Source organism: Pleurodeles waltl, chromosome 6 (assembly GCF_031143425.1).
Source record: "Pleurodeles waltl isolate 20211129_DDA chromosome 6, aPleWal1.hap1.20221129, whole genome shotgun sequence".
NCBI lineage: Eukaryota > Metazoa > Chordata > Amphibia > Caudata > Salamandridae > Pleurodeles > Pleurodeles waltl.
In genome coordinates, this window is record NC_090445.1 from 1,435,157,663 (window position 1) to 1,435,172,881 (window position 15,219).

The following is a 15,219-nucleotide window of genomic DNA, read 5'->3' on the forward strand; positions in this document are numbered from 1 at the left end:
AAATGTGAGCCTAACTATAATGTCCTTATAACTTTTGTGTATTTTAAGTTAACGTCTATGTATGTTTAATTCTATTTCCCAACTATAACGTCCCTGTAAACTTAGTTTTTTTCAGTGAATTTCTATGTTTTTTTTAACGTAGAGTAATTTTCATTACTATACTTTAATCCAAACACCGTCGCGCACAATTTTTTACTTTTTTCATTTAATTTTTAAATATATACACACACACACATACATACCAAATATAAACCTTACCTTTATATCTTTATGAATTCTTTTTGAGGGGAAAGGAAGGTAGTATAGTCCTTGGCTGTTGTTAAATCAATTCCCATTCCTTCACCAAAGAGCATTCTGGTTGGAAGATCTAAAGAAAACAAAAGGTATTGAGATGTTGAGCCTGCACAGGTACCTAGAGACGCCATGGGCCCATACCCAAGCATTTGGGTGCATATGGACCTTTCTTGTCCACACAAATGTTGTGTCAACAAATACTTTCATGTTAACAACCTGAATAAGTTAGAGTAGAAAAAGTGACTTGTTTACCCCAATGGGCGTTGTGAGCCTCAGCCTATAACATTTCTGTGATGGGCTTTGTTACGAGCGGATCAATCAGAGTCAAAGCAATGGAGTATTTTACTGTTTTAATTTATTCTCTGTTTAGTCACAGGTTATTTCTTTAACGATAGCGTTAAGGGTCTGAGTCTCTGGGGTTCCGGGTTCCCTTAGGGTCCTTTGTTTCTCCTAGGCTTTCCCTGGTTCCCACGTCGCCTTTTTGGTCTTCTGGAGGATGGACGTCTTCCTCTCGGATCCCAGTCACCAAAATAAAAGAAACAAATAAAGAAGCGGTGAGTATTTCTGGGGTCCTGGGTGGGGTACGGTGCTCGTGAGGATTTAAGGCAACATGCGGGTAAGTTCGTGAAGGGGTGATCGGGGTTGGGCTCTTTCAGGGTTGTGGGGTTCCAAACTGTGCCTACTTCCCTTCTCGCCCCTCCCCTTGGTCCTTGTTCACCCTCCCCGTCCCTCCTCCTACTTCCCTGGTGCCTTTCCCCTTTACCGACTTTCCCCGTGGCCCTCCCGTCCCTAGAAGGGACCGTACCTTGTCAAGCCACGACCCTCCTGGGTCGTGGCGGCTCTCTCGTTTCTCCGGAGCTCCTTCCGTTCCCAGCTCGCGCTCGTCGGGGTTTCCTCCCTCTCCGGTCGGGATTTCTTCTCCGCTCGTCTCCACCTCAGCCCGTACTCTCGTCGCTCTCCGCTCTTCTCTCTCTTTGCGTTCCGCTGCTCTCTCTTGTTCCGGGTCCGCCTCCCCTTTTAGTGCCCGAAGCCGGAAGTCGTCGATGCTATGTCGACGCGGCGTCTCCCCGTTGCCAGGGGAACGCCGCGCCGTTTCCGAAAACCCGGCCGAAAGATGGCGGATGCGAGGTGAGTAAGACGGGCCCTCCGGGACCCGTCTACAATCCCCTACCCTAGATCGGGGCTGTTCGAGGTCCGATGACGGAGGGAACCTGGAGAGGTAGTCGGCGGGACCTTGTAAGGAACCAGGGATATGTCGAACCTGGAACGTAAAGGGTTGTAGTTCTAAGAACCATCTCAAGATTCTGGAGTTAGAGTCTTTGTGAGCGGCAAGCCAGGTGAGAGGGGCATGGTCAGTGAACAAAACGAAGGACCTCCCTAAGAGATAATACTGTAAGGAGTCTATGGCCCATTTAATGGCAAGACATTCTTTTTCAATCGTTGGGTAATGGGTCTCTCGTGGAAATAATTTCCTACTTAGAAAAACCACTGGGTAGTCAAAACCTTCCTTATCGGGCTGGGTAAGCACGGCTCCGAGACCTACGTCTGATGCATCCGTATATAGGTGGAAAGTGTTTGAGAAATCTGGGCATTTTAGTATTGGGTCCGTGACAAGAGACTGCTTCAAGAGATCAAAGCTATTCTGTTGGAAGTCTGTAAACGGAGCTAATCTAGTAGGGTTTAGTTTGGTCAGTAGGTCTGTCAGAGGGGCAGCTATGGTGGAATAATTGAGGATAAACCGGCGGTAGTATCCTACTAAACCCAGGAACGACCGTAGGTCTTTCTTTGTTTTAGGTTCAGACTTTTGCAATATAGCCTCAACCTTGTTTTGTTGCGGTTGTAGGGTGCCATTTCCTATACGGTACCCTAAATAGGAGATTTCAGTGTTTCCCAGTAAACACTTCTTAGGGTTGGCAGTTAAACCGGCTTCCGTTAAGGCGGAAAAGATTGCATCTAGGTGGGCTAAGTGTTCTTGCCAGGTTTCGCTAAAAATGACTATGTCATCTAGGTAGGCAGCTGAGAAATTTTGGAATGGTTTTAAGATTCGATCCATCAGACGCTGGAAAGTCGCGGGAGCGCCGTGAAGACCAAAAGGTAAAACCGTAAATTGGTAAAGGCCGGAAGGGGATGAAAAGGCTGTCTTTTCCTTGGCCTCGGGGTGGAGGGGTATCTGCCAATAACCTTTGGTTAAGTCCAGGGTGGATAAATAACGAGCCTTTCCTAATTTCTCTAGGATGTCATCCACCCTGGGAATGGGGTATGTGTCAAAAAGGGAAATCTCATTAAGTTTACGAAAATCAATGCAGAATCTTATCGATCCGTCTGGTTTAGGAACCAGCACTACGGGGGAATTCCAAGGACTATTAGAGGGTTCAATGACCCCTAAGGCTAACATTGCTTCGATTTCGGCTTCGATGATAGGCTTCCGGGCTTCGGGAATGCGATATGGACGAAGACGAATTACTTGTCCCGGGGGGGTGTTAATGTGATGGTATGTTAATGGGGTTCTTCCCGGTGTTTTGGAGAAAAATTGGGGATGTTGCTTGATTAGGGTGTCTAGTTGGGTTTTCTTAGTGTCAGTTAGCTCTCTATTAATATTGGGGTTTTCTTCCGGAGGGATTTTTCTTACAGGGTATAACTCTAGTTCCCGTTCTTGGGGATAGGAGACCAGACACCCAATACCCGTTTGGTCGGTAGTCTCGTCTACCGATTTCCATTGTTTTAACAGATTTATGTGGTAGATTTGTGTTTTCTTTGGGTGGGTGCTTATCTCTAATAGATAAGTGACAGGGGAGACTGGTCTAATAACCCTATAGGGACCTTGCCATTTGGCGATCAGTTTATGGTCAGATGTAGGTCGCATAATAAGGACCTGTTCATTAGGGAGGAAAGAACAAACTTTGCTTCCCTTATCATAGTAGGACTTTTGCTGTTTTTGAGCCGTGACTAGGTGACTATGAACGTCTTCCCAGAGGGTTTGCAACTGCCCTCTGAGTTGATGAACATAATCCATCAAGGGTTTCCCTTCCTCTTGTTCTTCCTCCCATGTCTCTGCAGCCATATCCAGAAGGCTGCGAGGTTGCCTTCCGAAAACCAATTCAAAGGGGCTATGCCCCGTAGAGGACTGTTCGTGAGTCCGTATCGCATATAGAACCAAAGGAAGTTTCTGATCCCAGTTGCGACCGGATTCATCTACTGTTTTTCTCAACAGTGTCTTTATTGTGCGATTATATCGTTCTACCAGTCCATCTGTCTGGGGGTGATAGACCGAGGTTCTTAGCTGGGTAATCCCTAACAACTGGCATATCTGCTTCATGAGTTTTGACATCAGGGGCGTGCCTTGATCGGTCAGTATTTCCTGGGGGAAACCTATGCGGGAAAATACCGTTATCATGGCTTGGGCTATTGTTTTGGTAGTCATGCTGGCGAGGGGTATGGCTTCTGGGTATCTAGTTGCATAGTCCACTATGACTAATATGTAGGTATGACCTTTAGAAGAGGGAAGGAGGGGTCCCACCAAGTCCATGCCCACCCGTTTAAAAGGGATATCAATAATGGGTAAGGGGTATAATGGCGCTTTCCTGGGCATTCCTGGCTCAGTTAATTGGCATCTAGCACATTGGGAACAATATCTGCGTATCTGAGCATATATTCCTGGCCAATAAAATTTCCTCATCAGGTATTCTTCCGTTTTCTCTCGACCAAAATGACCTCCCCCCCGGTTGATTGTGAGCTAAAAACAGTACGTGATCTCTAAAGGGGCCTGGAACAACTAATTGTTGCTTGGTTTCCCCTTTTCCTGTTCTAGTTATCCGGTATAGGAGGTGTTTTTTTATAAGAAAATAGGGACCCACCTCATTAGTTATCTCTGTTCTGGCCGAATTCCAAGCATGGACAAGGGTAGGGTCCTCTCTCTGGCTCCTTGGAAAGGAGACGGGCCTGCTACTAATCTCTGCTATTAATTTAGGGACCTCCTTAGTCTTTCGGTTTTCCTGATATTGTCTTTTCCCCCGTCTTTTCTCGTTTCGCGTGAGTTTCTTTCGGTATGGAGGTACTTCTAGGGGGACATTGGAAAAAGGGGCTTCGGTCCACCACTCGGGAGTCCCAGCGGGCCTACGAACTTGGTCCAATAGGTCATAGAACCGACTATAATCGGTCCTGATGATACAGTCCTCGATTAATTGCTCCATAACCCCTATCGTAAGTATATCCCGAAAGGGGCCCCATTCTATCTTGACCGTGGTGAGGGGATAAGTTCCTTTGTCTCCATGTATACAACATATGGACACCCAGCGATTGGTGACCGAAGAACCCAAAGGGATTATATCCTTCCTGATGACCGATTGTCCACATCCTGAGTCAATTAGAGCCGAAATGACCTGTCCATTTATGGTGACCAGGTATCTAAATTTCTCATTCCCTTTTCCTGTACACAGAACTCTACGCCGGGTGACTCCGACTTCCATAGGCTCTGGTCCTTCGGATTTCCTGGGACATATCCTGGCAATATGGCCCCATTCACCACAGTGGAAACATTGCGGGGACTGCATAGGGTGGTGTTCTACGGGTGTGGGGAACCGTGTTTCCTCAGGAACATACCTGGGAATTAGTTTTAGGGGAGGAATGGGGTTTTTTTGGAAAGGCCTCGGGGTTACGGGTTTACTTTCCGTGGACCGATGGAAAGCACAAGCCAAATCAATAGCCACCTCAGTGTTCATGTTTGGATGTTGTCGGATCCAGTTCTTAGTATTAAGAGGTAGTGAATCCAAATACTGTTCTAAGGTAATTGTCTTAATGACATCCTCCCGAGTTGTCCCTATGGGTCCCAACCACTTTTGAGCTAGGTCTTTCACCTTAAAATAGAAGGAGCGAGGGTCCTCGTTCGCACTCCATTTTATTTTTCTGAATCGTAAACGGTAATATTCTGTATCATGCCCAACCCTCCCCAGGATACTTTTTTTTATCTCCTGATAGGAGGTCGTACCATCAGGATTGGCGGATTGGTAGGCAGACTGTAGAAATCCCGTAAGCAAGGGGGCCACATACTGCCCCCAGCGGTCCTCTGGCCATTGAGCAGATGAGGCTACCCTCTCAAAATTCGTGAAAAATGAATCTGGGTCTTCTCCTTCCTGGTATTTTTGGAGGACCGAACTGGGTACGTTTGGGTGTACCTTACTGGCCGCGATTGTAGTGGTTAGCTTTCACATGCAGTCTCATGTACTAACTGATTATTGGCTATTATTGTAGCCTGACTTTTTAAAGCCGACTGTAAGGCCTCCCGATCCTCCTTGGCTTCTCGTTGGTGTGCTTCCCACACCAACTGCAGATGTCTTTGTCCTTCTGCAAGTTGCTTAATTATGTCTTCTAGGGACGGGGTCTCACTCATGATGAAACGCTCGTAAGCCCACCTGAGAAGTATCCCACTTCTGACACCACTGTGATGGGCTGTGTTACGAGTGGATCAATCAGAGTCAAAGCAATGGAGTATTTTACTGTTTTAATTTATTCTCTGTTTAGTCACAGGTTATTTCTTTAACGATAGCGTTAAGGGTCTGAGTCTCTGGGGTTCCGGGTTCCCTTAGGGTCCTTTGTTTCTCCTAGGCTTTCCCTGGTTCCCACGTCGCCTTTTTGGTCTTCTGGAGGATGGACGTCTTCCTCTCGGATCCCAGTCACCAAAATAAAAGAAACAAATAAAGAAGCGGTGAGTATTTCTGGGGTCCTGGGTGGGGTACGGTGCTCGTGAGGATTTAAGGCAACATGCGGGTAAGTTCGTGAAGGGGTGATCGGGGTTGGGCTCTTTCAGGGTTGTGGGGTTCCAAACTGTGCCTACTTCCCTTCTCGCCCCTCCCCTTGGTCCTTGTTCACCCTCCCCGTCCCTCCTCCTACTTCCCTGGTGCCTTTCCCCTTTACCGACTTTACCCGTGGCCCTCCCGTCCCTAGAAGGGACCGTACCTTGTCAAGCCACGATCCTCCTGGGTCGTGGCGGCTCTCTCGTTTCTCCGGAGCTCCTTCCGTTCCCAGCTCGCGCTCGTCGGGGTTTCCTCCCTCTCCGGTCGGGATTTCTTCTCCGCTCGTCTCCACCTCAGCCCGTACTCTCGTCGCTCTCCGCTCTTCTCTCTCTTTGCGTTCCGCTGCTCTCTCTTGTTCCGGGTCCGCCTCCCCTTTTAGTGCCCGAAGCCGGAAGTCGTCGATGCTATGTCGACGCGGCGTCTCCCCGTTGCCAGGGGAACGCCGCGCCGTTTCCGAAAACCCGGCCGAAAGATGGCGGATGCGAGGTGAGTAAGACGGGCCCTCCGGGACCCGTCTACAATTTCCTTAAGAATAATGAGGACATTTCACCTTTTTTCTTAGGGCAGCAGTGGTGGAGAAGATGGTGCAGGCAGTATTTAGATAAATCTGAGTCCATTGTCTCTCTCTCTCGATCTCTTTCTCTCAGAACATGCAGGTTAAAGAGATATGAATGTCAAAAACAGTATTTCTTGTGATCGAAGATTTAATATTGTTATTCTTAACTATACTCACATTCCACTATCAGGGCGAAACCCACTGTTCCAGGAAAGCCTGGGAGCCAAACCACATTTGTTGCTGCTCAACAAAATGGACCTAGCAGATCTAACAGATAAGCAGGTAATGATCATCTTCAATCCTGTCTGAAGAAATGACAGTCTCGTGCTTGCACTGATCCCAAAGAAAGATGTTCTTCTTGTTGTTTCCAGATATTAATATTTCATTCCTACTTCATAATATGATGCTATCACAACTAAGAAATGTCCGTTCTCTCGAGACTGAGTAATCCCACTCCTGCATAAAGACACTACAGTCTTATTCCTGTCGAAGTGTAGCTTGTGCTATCTTTTGTCTCAAGATTGGACTGTCTTACTCCCATCAATAGGTATGGAGATCGTATTCCTGTTCCAAGACATATCATTCACCCCTCTCCCAACACGTGCATAACGGATGCATAGCAACATTGATGTTTCAACAGCATTTAACTATAGGCTCCTTGAAGCCACACTTTTCTGTTAGACCAACAGCAATTGGCAGAGACAAAACATGCAGAGGTGTTCCAATACAATATATTTCATCCCACTTATACAAATTTGCTGTGTTTATTATGTGTGAAGATGCTTTTGTGTGCTGCGGTTTATTGTCTTTACTTGACCATCATTCAAAGTGGTTTAGAAAAAGTCAGAATCTAGTGAAGTCAAAGGTTTGACATTTGAAGCCTGCTGCCCTCTCTTTTGGACATGTTATGTTTTTTTCCTAATGAGCCATTTTTTAAAAATACCAGCATCTCCATTGTCCAGGATGATGTAGATGTGAACGTTGCCTCTTTCCTGAGGGCATTGTTGTGAACATGCATTTCCTCAATATTGCAGTTTCACAATTCGTCCGATTTTTGTATCCTATGTGCTTTTGGGGATGTTAGGTGAATATCTGGAATTATTTTAGACTGATGCACAGGCATCATATTTGTCATCATTGTGACTTTACATGTGAGAAGTCACATTGAAGTTACAGTGCTTGGACTGGAGGCTTGAAGATAGAGGCTATTGCATTATGGGAATGTAGACTTTCAAAGCTGTCAATAGCAACATTGGCTGTGCACTTCACCTTGAACATGAACAGTTCAAGTTCTAGAAGGGAGGTCTGCGGGTGGATGTCAGTGCATTTTAGCCATTGTAGAATGAGAGGAAGTGTATTACTTATATGAAAATTCTGGTTTGCATTAGTTTGTACATAATTAGAGCAATTATAAGAGTTATATGGTCTACCTTCTTAATCGGCTTTGGAGGTACATTATTGAAAGAACTCCTAAGTAGGTAATCGCCATCACTTTACTTCCATTTGTCTCCTGCCTACCTTGTCATCTAGGGAATTTCTTTATAGAGACTGTATTGGCGTTCATACTCTCGATCCAGATGTCATACCATAGGGATTATGCACTGAATGATAATTCCAGAATCAAAAATCACGTAAGGGTTACAGCTCCATCAACATTCCTACAAAATCCTGGATGGCCTTCCTTGAAAATGGAGCAGTGGGTGGGAAGATTTCAAGCTTTTCAAATCTATTGTTTGTGACATTTATATTGGGTAACAAGGTGTCAATATTAAGTTGTGTTAAGTGGAATGGTGGAAAGTTTTTAAGTATCTTGATGATTTGCAGTAGGTTGCAGAACAGTTGAATGAATTTGATATAGTAATACATATGTTAGAAGAAAAATATTGCTTGTAGAAAAACCAAGTAGTGGAAAAGCACAGTTTTTTGCAAAGGGCTTTTAAGTGGAACGGTATGTGGTGGCATAGAGGGAGCTTGCTGCTACCTGCTATTATCAAGCTGATAAAGAACCATTTTGTTAAAACATTGAGCAATCTCAAAAATTGATGCACATATCTTTTTAGCTAAACTTTACTGAAAAGAAGGAGGTTACAGAATACATTGGAATAATACAGATTTTAGAGAGCTTGTGTCTTCCATTGACTGCTTGTGAGTGCTGTTTTGGGGTAAGTCTGCTGGAAACATGGGATGAGCTGCTGTTCAGCCTCAGCATTACCAACTGTTGATGGCACCTGCTTTTAGCTTATGCAGTCCCCTCAAAAGGTGGCTTGGCTATTTTACTGTCCTCAGTTTGGATTGGCCTTAGCATTGAATATCCCAAATTTCCAAGGGGTCGAAATTGTGCTACACCAAGGGATTGTCTCACAACTTTCTAAATGTTTATCTTCTGGGTACAAAAAATTGTCATGTTATAACTAAATTCCATAACCCTCCCCAATCTCCTTCAGGGGTATTGGATTCATGAATGGACTGGTGAGACTAGTCTGACTAGTGAACCAGGTGCAGCTGGTCCAGTGGCTTGACTGCAGGATTTTTCTGCTTTATTGTACTGTTCTCAGGATCTTTCATGCTGATTTTTGTTGTCATAGGCAAACATAGATTATGCGTGTGTGCCATGACATAGGCCTGTCTCATGGATTGCGATCTCATTGGCCTGGGAGGTGTGCCCAATGCGATACCCTCATAGTGGTTGAAGGCTACTACCTTCACCACGAGTTAAGCTGCATGAATGCAGTGGTGGCAGCATACTGTGTAGTGTTTGGTAGTGGTGAATAGGTCCTTTTAAACCTGTGTCACTGGAGTGAGGCCTTCAGACTCACTCACCTTTGAGTCCTGCTGCTATGTGCTTAACTCACCCTTGGCCTACATCAGTTAGATGTAAAGTGCTGTGAAGTGCAGCAATGGTGATTCTGCGCTGGTTGTATGTGTGCCTGGAAAGGGTACAGTATAAGGATAGAGCAGTGCTGTGCAGTTGGTGAATGATAAGTTTGTGTCCTGGGTGGATGTTTACCTGCACGGGATACATTACATGTGAAATGCAGTGCTGTGCAGTGCATGTGCAATAGAAGCATGTTCTGTATGTGTGCTTTCGAGAAGTATAGTACGTGAAGGGTGAAGTGTTGTGCAGTGATATACAGTACGTGAAGGGTGAAGTGTTGTGCAGTGATGTATTGGCAGTGTGTGTGTTTGCAAATAGCACACCATGACACAGTACAGAACAGCTACAATACTGAACAGTGCACATAAAATGAATGTGTTTGCTGTATGTATATGGGTCTGTGATGGCAAAATGCATGGAGGTGATAGTACTGGATAGTGTATGTACTGTGGCCATACATTGAGTGCAAGTGTGACTGTATGGTACATTACATTGAGGACCTTGGGTTCCATCTTGGCCTGCCTGCATTCCTTTGAGCTGGGTGTGACATACTGTACCCTTGAAAAGGGTGCTGTTTAATTCATTAATAGATCACAAGGAAAGGGACTGATAAAGGAATCATGAAGAGTAGTGCTGGGAGCCCAGGATTAACCTTTTTAGGCACATATCACTGAGGCTGACATTCAGATGTGAACTCTAGTCACTCCCATGGCCTGTGTTTGGGGACTAGCAGCTTTGGAGTCTCTCCTGCTGTTACAGACAGCCTTTCAAGAGGATGAAGAGAGGGCAAAGTGTGCACTTCAAAAGACACAGAACCCCATCATAAAACATTTAAGACCCAGGCCTTAAATCACATTTGATGTCTGGAAATGAACTATAAGGAGGGGAGGTTGAGACTCTAAAATTTGTAATCTTGCAAATGGATTGCTGTATTGTTGGGCTGGGAGGAATGACCAAAGCGCTACACTCATAGGGGTGGGAGTGTTGTATTCGTCCTATGACAAGTTTGGAATGTGGGGTGTTGTCATGAGGATTTGGGGTTCTGGAATGTTAACGCGGAGCTGGGACAGTTGTTTCTGCTCGCTCCGTGTGCTGGTCGTGGGTCTTCTGTACAGAATAAAACTCTCTCTTCATACACCAATTACGGACCTGGAGAGTTATTCCTAAGCTCTCACTTCAACATTTTGGTGACGAGCGGGGGTGTGATTTGGAGACCGGAGACCCACCAACCTTCCGCACTCTGCTTTATTTTGCTGGACTTCTCCTCAAGAGTGCTACACCTTGCCTTGTACGTATTCAAGCCTGCCTCTTCTACGATGTTTTTTTTTCGTTTTTTCTTCTTTTCTTCGTTCCAGCTCGGTTGCTGTTTGGCGCTCGTGCCGTTTTCCCTGGAGTATCCTTCTGATGTCCTGTGTCTCAGGATTCTATGAACAAGCTACTCCACATCTAAAGAATTTGCTCGTTGTTTTGGTAATACCCCAAACTTAGTCATCTGCTAAGCAGCGAGACGGACAGTATGAGAAGGGGAAGCTCTGAAAGACTTCTGCCTGTGACCAGGATTGGGGGCCAAGGCCTGCTAGTCTCCCTGCTGGGTTAAGGGACATCATAGAGGGAAACCTAAGACCACTTGCCCTGGAGCCTGGAGCAACCAACGCCTGTCTGCTCTTCCTCACAGGGTACACTGTACATAGCAAGCAGAGTATTGGAGGGAGGGAGGGAGGTCCAGAGGGAGCACTAGTGAGAGGCACTGAATGAGGTGTGAGGAAGCTGCTGTGCTGTATGGTTGTTGCTCATGTTCAGGAGTGATCTGACAACCTCCTTATACCTGGAGAGGACTGCCGTGGACTGAGCCTGCACCATGCGGGAAGTGCCAAACCCACACCACCTTGTTGTGGTGACCCCATATGCCAGAAGAGGCAACCATTGAAGTTATTGTCAGCGTTTTAAGACTCATGTCTGCCTTAACTGTGACCCCTTGTGCCAGGAGGGGCCTATAACACTAGAGAAGTCTGTCCTAGGCTGAAAAATACTGCATCATCATCACAGCCAGAAGCGGCTGCCTGTATCAGCATTGCAAAAAGTTTGGGTCTCGGCCCAGAAGATGATTGAGGCTGTGACCAGCCTGCATCTGCCGAGTGCTGCTGCAAGTATGTTCTCCATACAGGAACAGGTCTGGTGGGTGCCTGCAGACAGGGCACTCACTCTTCTGCTGAACACTTTCATTAGGCAATAGCAGGTAAGATTTGAACTGGACCTGTGAGGCACCGGGGGACTCACTGTTGACTTTGCTGCAGTACCATTGACACTTTTGACTAATTTCTACTGATGTCACGACAGGGACTCCCAAGTCCCAGAAGTTTACAAGGAGACCAGGGTGTGGGGACAGGCATTCCCCTGTGCGCTTCAACAGCGCTGCCGAAATCCCGCGCCGCGGGACACTGCTGACAAGAGGGACTCCAAGTCCCAGAAATTTACAAGGAGGCCAGGTGGCGTGGACAGGCTTTCCCCTGTGTGCTTTAAAAGCGCTGCCGAAACCCCACGCCGCGGGGTGCGCGCGGACAAAGCCCGGGCCAAAGAAGGGCCCGTCCTTTGCCCGTCAGCGACCAGAAGAGGCTGCGCTTTTCCCCTGAGAACTGCATACCGGGGAGATGAGAGGTAAGCTGTTTGCCTGGATCCAGCCTTATACTTATGCTCAGCCTCACATTTAAGGCAGCACAGTGTGACATTAACATTTTGTTAGCACCTGGGCAGTTCCTTTGTCTTATTTATTACTCTAGGGAAATGATTATTTGACCAGTCATACAGAGGATTCCCAGCTCTGTTACATATAAAAGGCAAAAGGAAAATTATTTCACAAGCTGGAGAGGGTGCAGAGGGCCCCTCTATTCAACTAACTATAACTAGTTACTTATCATCCGTGATCGGGGCCATTGAAACCGAAAATGTGCAGGTTGAAGAAAAAAATTGGAGCTACTCATAAACTCACTCAGAGAATACCCCCTGAGCCTTCTGTTTTTATAAAGTCTAACCAAGGGGATCAGGGTCCTCCCTTGAGTGTTTCTAACCTTGATATATTTCAGTCTGGAATGGGTGTCCCCTGTATGCAAACTCCTAGTGCATGCAAAGAATCTAATGTGGATCGTTTCTCTGTAGTCTCTCCACCACTGAAAAAGAGAAAAGCGGGAGGCTGTTCCAAAAGCTCAAAACGGATCTTAGGGTCTAAGGAAAACATTCATACACTTCTGGATCCCTCTGTTTGTCAACCATTAGCCCTAGGATTGCCATCTGATGATCCAAATCCCGACATCAGAGAGAGGAGAGCTCTTGGGACGACCATACACATATAATTGATTCTATGCTTAAACCTTTTTGTGCAGCCCTGGAGGAGAGACTTGTTACTGTGATAACCATAAAACTTGAACAGTTCCATACTAACATGATGAAGATGATTACTCAAACAGTTTCCAGTTCATCAAACGTGGGTAATTCTCATACGCAGGAGGCAGCACCTGTAACCAAAGTAGTACTGCAAAACCATCAACCAACCGGAAACGGTTTATCTCTGTTTCAACCTGCAGCTAGACATGAATTTAAATCCATGGAGTTTAAGCTCCCCTCGGAGAACAGAATGGGAGCCTTTTTAGGATGACCATCTGCTCCTCAGACTAACTCCATTAATGTCCAAAAAGAGTCTCTGCAACTTCCACCTGATTGTATGCTGTATGTCTTGGTCTTAGCAAATGTGTCCCCCCTCGATCCTTGTCATAGGGAAGACACCCAGGCATTAATGAGAAAATGTGCTCACTGGCTGAGGTTTAAGCTCAGCTATCAAGAAGATTTAAATAATAAGATGCTTATGACACGTAGAGTGAATTGGGTAGGCTCCTCAAAGAAAGTATATGATGGTGATTGTGTCGTGATCAACTTCGCTAATCCTTGTTTAGTTAAATGTTTGCTGGCTGTTTCGTTATGTTGTGTCAGGAAAGAAGAAGGGATTCAAATTCACCCATTAAGTTTTTTTTTTGTCCTGATTTAACCCTCCTATCTGTTTGCCCTACAGTGGCTCATTGTGTTTTTAATGCAGGGCTGCCTATAACACATGTTCGAGCAAATACTCTTACCTCTAGCTGCTGTCAGCACCCGACCCCTTTAGAAAAGAATGATTGACAGGCGGACAAGTATAGGTCTATAAGAGGTGCCTTGAAAGGGGCAGTGGAGGGTGATGGGCATGAGACCCTTCTATTACAGAAAGGGTTTGATGAGATAGATTCTCCCCCCCATGTCTTGGTAGATGTTGTCATTGACGAGGATACAGTGGTAAGGCCACATTACAAATCTTTAACACTGATCAGCTGGAATATTGCGGGGCTTTGGTCAAAGGCTTAAAACCCAGAGTGGTTAGAATTTATATCCACTTATGATGTTATTTGTTTGCAGGAGACCTGGTCTAAGGACTCCTTCCATTTGGATGGTTATTATTCCGCATATCAAGCAGCAACCCCTCCTTTAGCGGGTAGGGTAAGCAGGGGACTTTTGGTTCTTGTCTCACTGCAACTTCCTAAAATGGAGGCGTCCTTGATCTGGTCTTCTGAATACTTTATGGTCATTCTATTATTGACTGAGGGGAATGAGGGTCTTTTGCTAATAACTTTTTATAATAATATCCCATGTGATCTTTTGAAGGGAAGCCTTGAGGAGTTAACAGATTTCCTTGACTCTTTTGAAAAGTTCCAGGACAGTTAGTTAGCTATTATCTGGGTAGGAGATTTCTATGTGTCACTATGCAAACAAGACGTTTCACATATGTGTAGTGCTTTTATAGAGGGCAGAGAGATGTATACCCATTTTATTCACACAAATCAAGGTGAAGCTTCAAATACTCTTATTTATAAATTTGATCTTGTTTATGCAAGAGAGAAGGCTGCTACTCATATTCAAACAATAACTACCTATACGGGGAACTCCAAAGGAAGCATTATTGATTTTATCTTAATTAGTTTTTCAGATTTTCACTTAATTTCGGATTTTAAGATAATACCTCACTGTGCCAGTGATCATAACCCTCTATGTATTAATTTAGTTTTTAACAACAGCTCGGTTCCAACAAGCAGAGAATGCAGGGGCAAATCTGCTTCTAACAAAAACTCTGGCCTACGCATGAAATGGGAAAGGGTTGATTCAAAAACATTTCATAAGGAAATCATTGAACAAAACTTTGATTCTATTATCTCATGTCTGTTGCCACAGCCAACTCACGCTCATCTTGTATCTGAATTTGAACATTTAAGTCATGCTATTTCTGAGGCATTGGTGAGCAACAGGTCTCTTCAGGACCCCAAGCCCCGTCGATGGTTCAACTCTACAAGTACAGCAGCCCACAAAGATTTAAAATTAGCTTTGAAAGCTATCCCCTTCTCTCGGGAATCAGTCAGACTGGCAAGGGGTCGATATAAGGCAGCTCTGGTGGAAAGAGGAAGCGAAATTAGAACTAGAGCATGGGAAGAACTTCTGGCAGCTACTGAACTGAAGGACACCACACAATTCTGGAGAGTAGTAAATCACCCCTATTTTATAGAACATGATAAAAAAGAGGATGACTCTCTGATACCCGAAGTGGTTTGGGTGACACATTTTACAGAGGTTTTCCAGCCTGGAAGTGATCCCCAACCTGAAATGGGGGATAGCAATAATCTGAATTCCGTAGT

The 15,219-nt window shown here is 45.4% G+C and overlaps 1 protein-coding gene across 2 annotated transcripts in view; it reads left to right on the forward strand.

The window, feature by feature from the left end:
* Positions 1-15,219, forward strand: part of MTG1 (mitochondrial ribosome associated GTPase 1) — a 197,817-nt gene that overhangs the window by 87,563 nt on the left and 95,035 nt on the right. For both annotated transcript variants that reach the window (XM_069240823.1, XM_069240822.1), the window contains exon 4: positions 6,817-6,921. In XM_069240823.1, the coding sequence (XP_069096924.1) occupies positions 6,817-6,921 (105 nt within the window). The remainder of the gene's footprint in view (positions 1-6,816; positions 6,922-15,219) is intronic.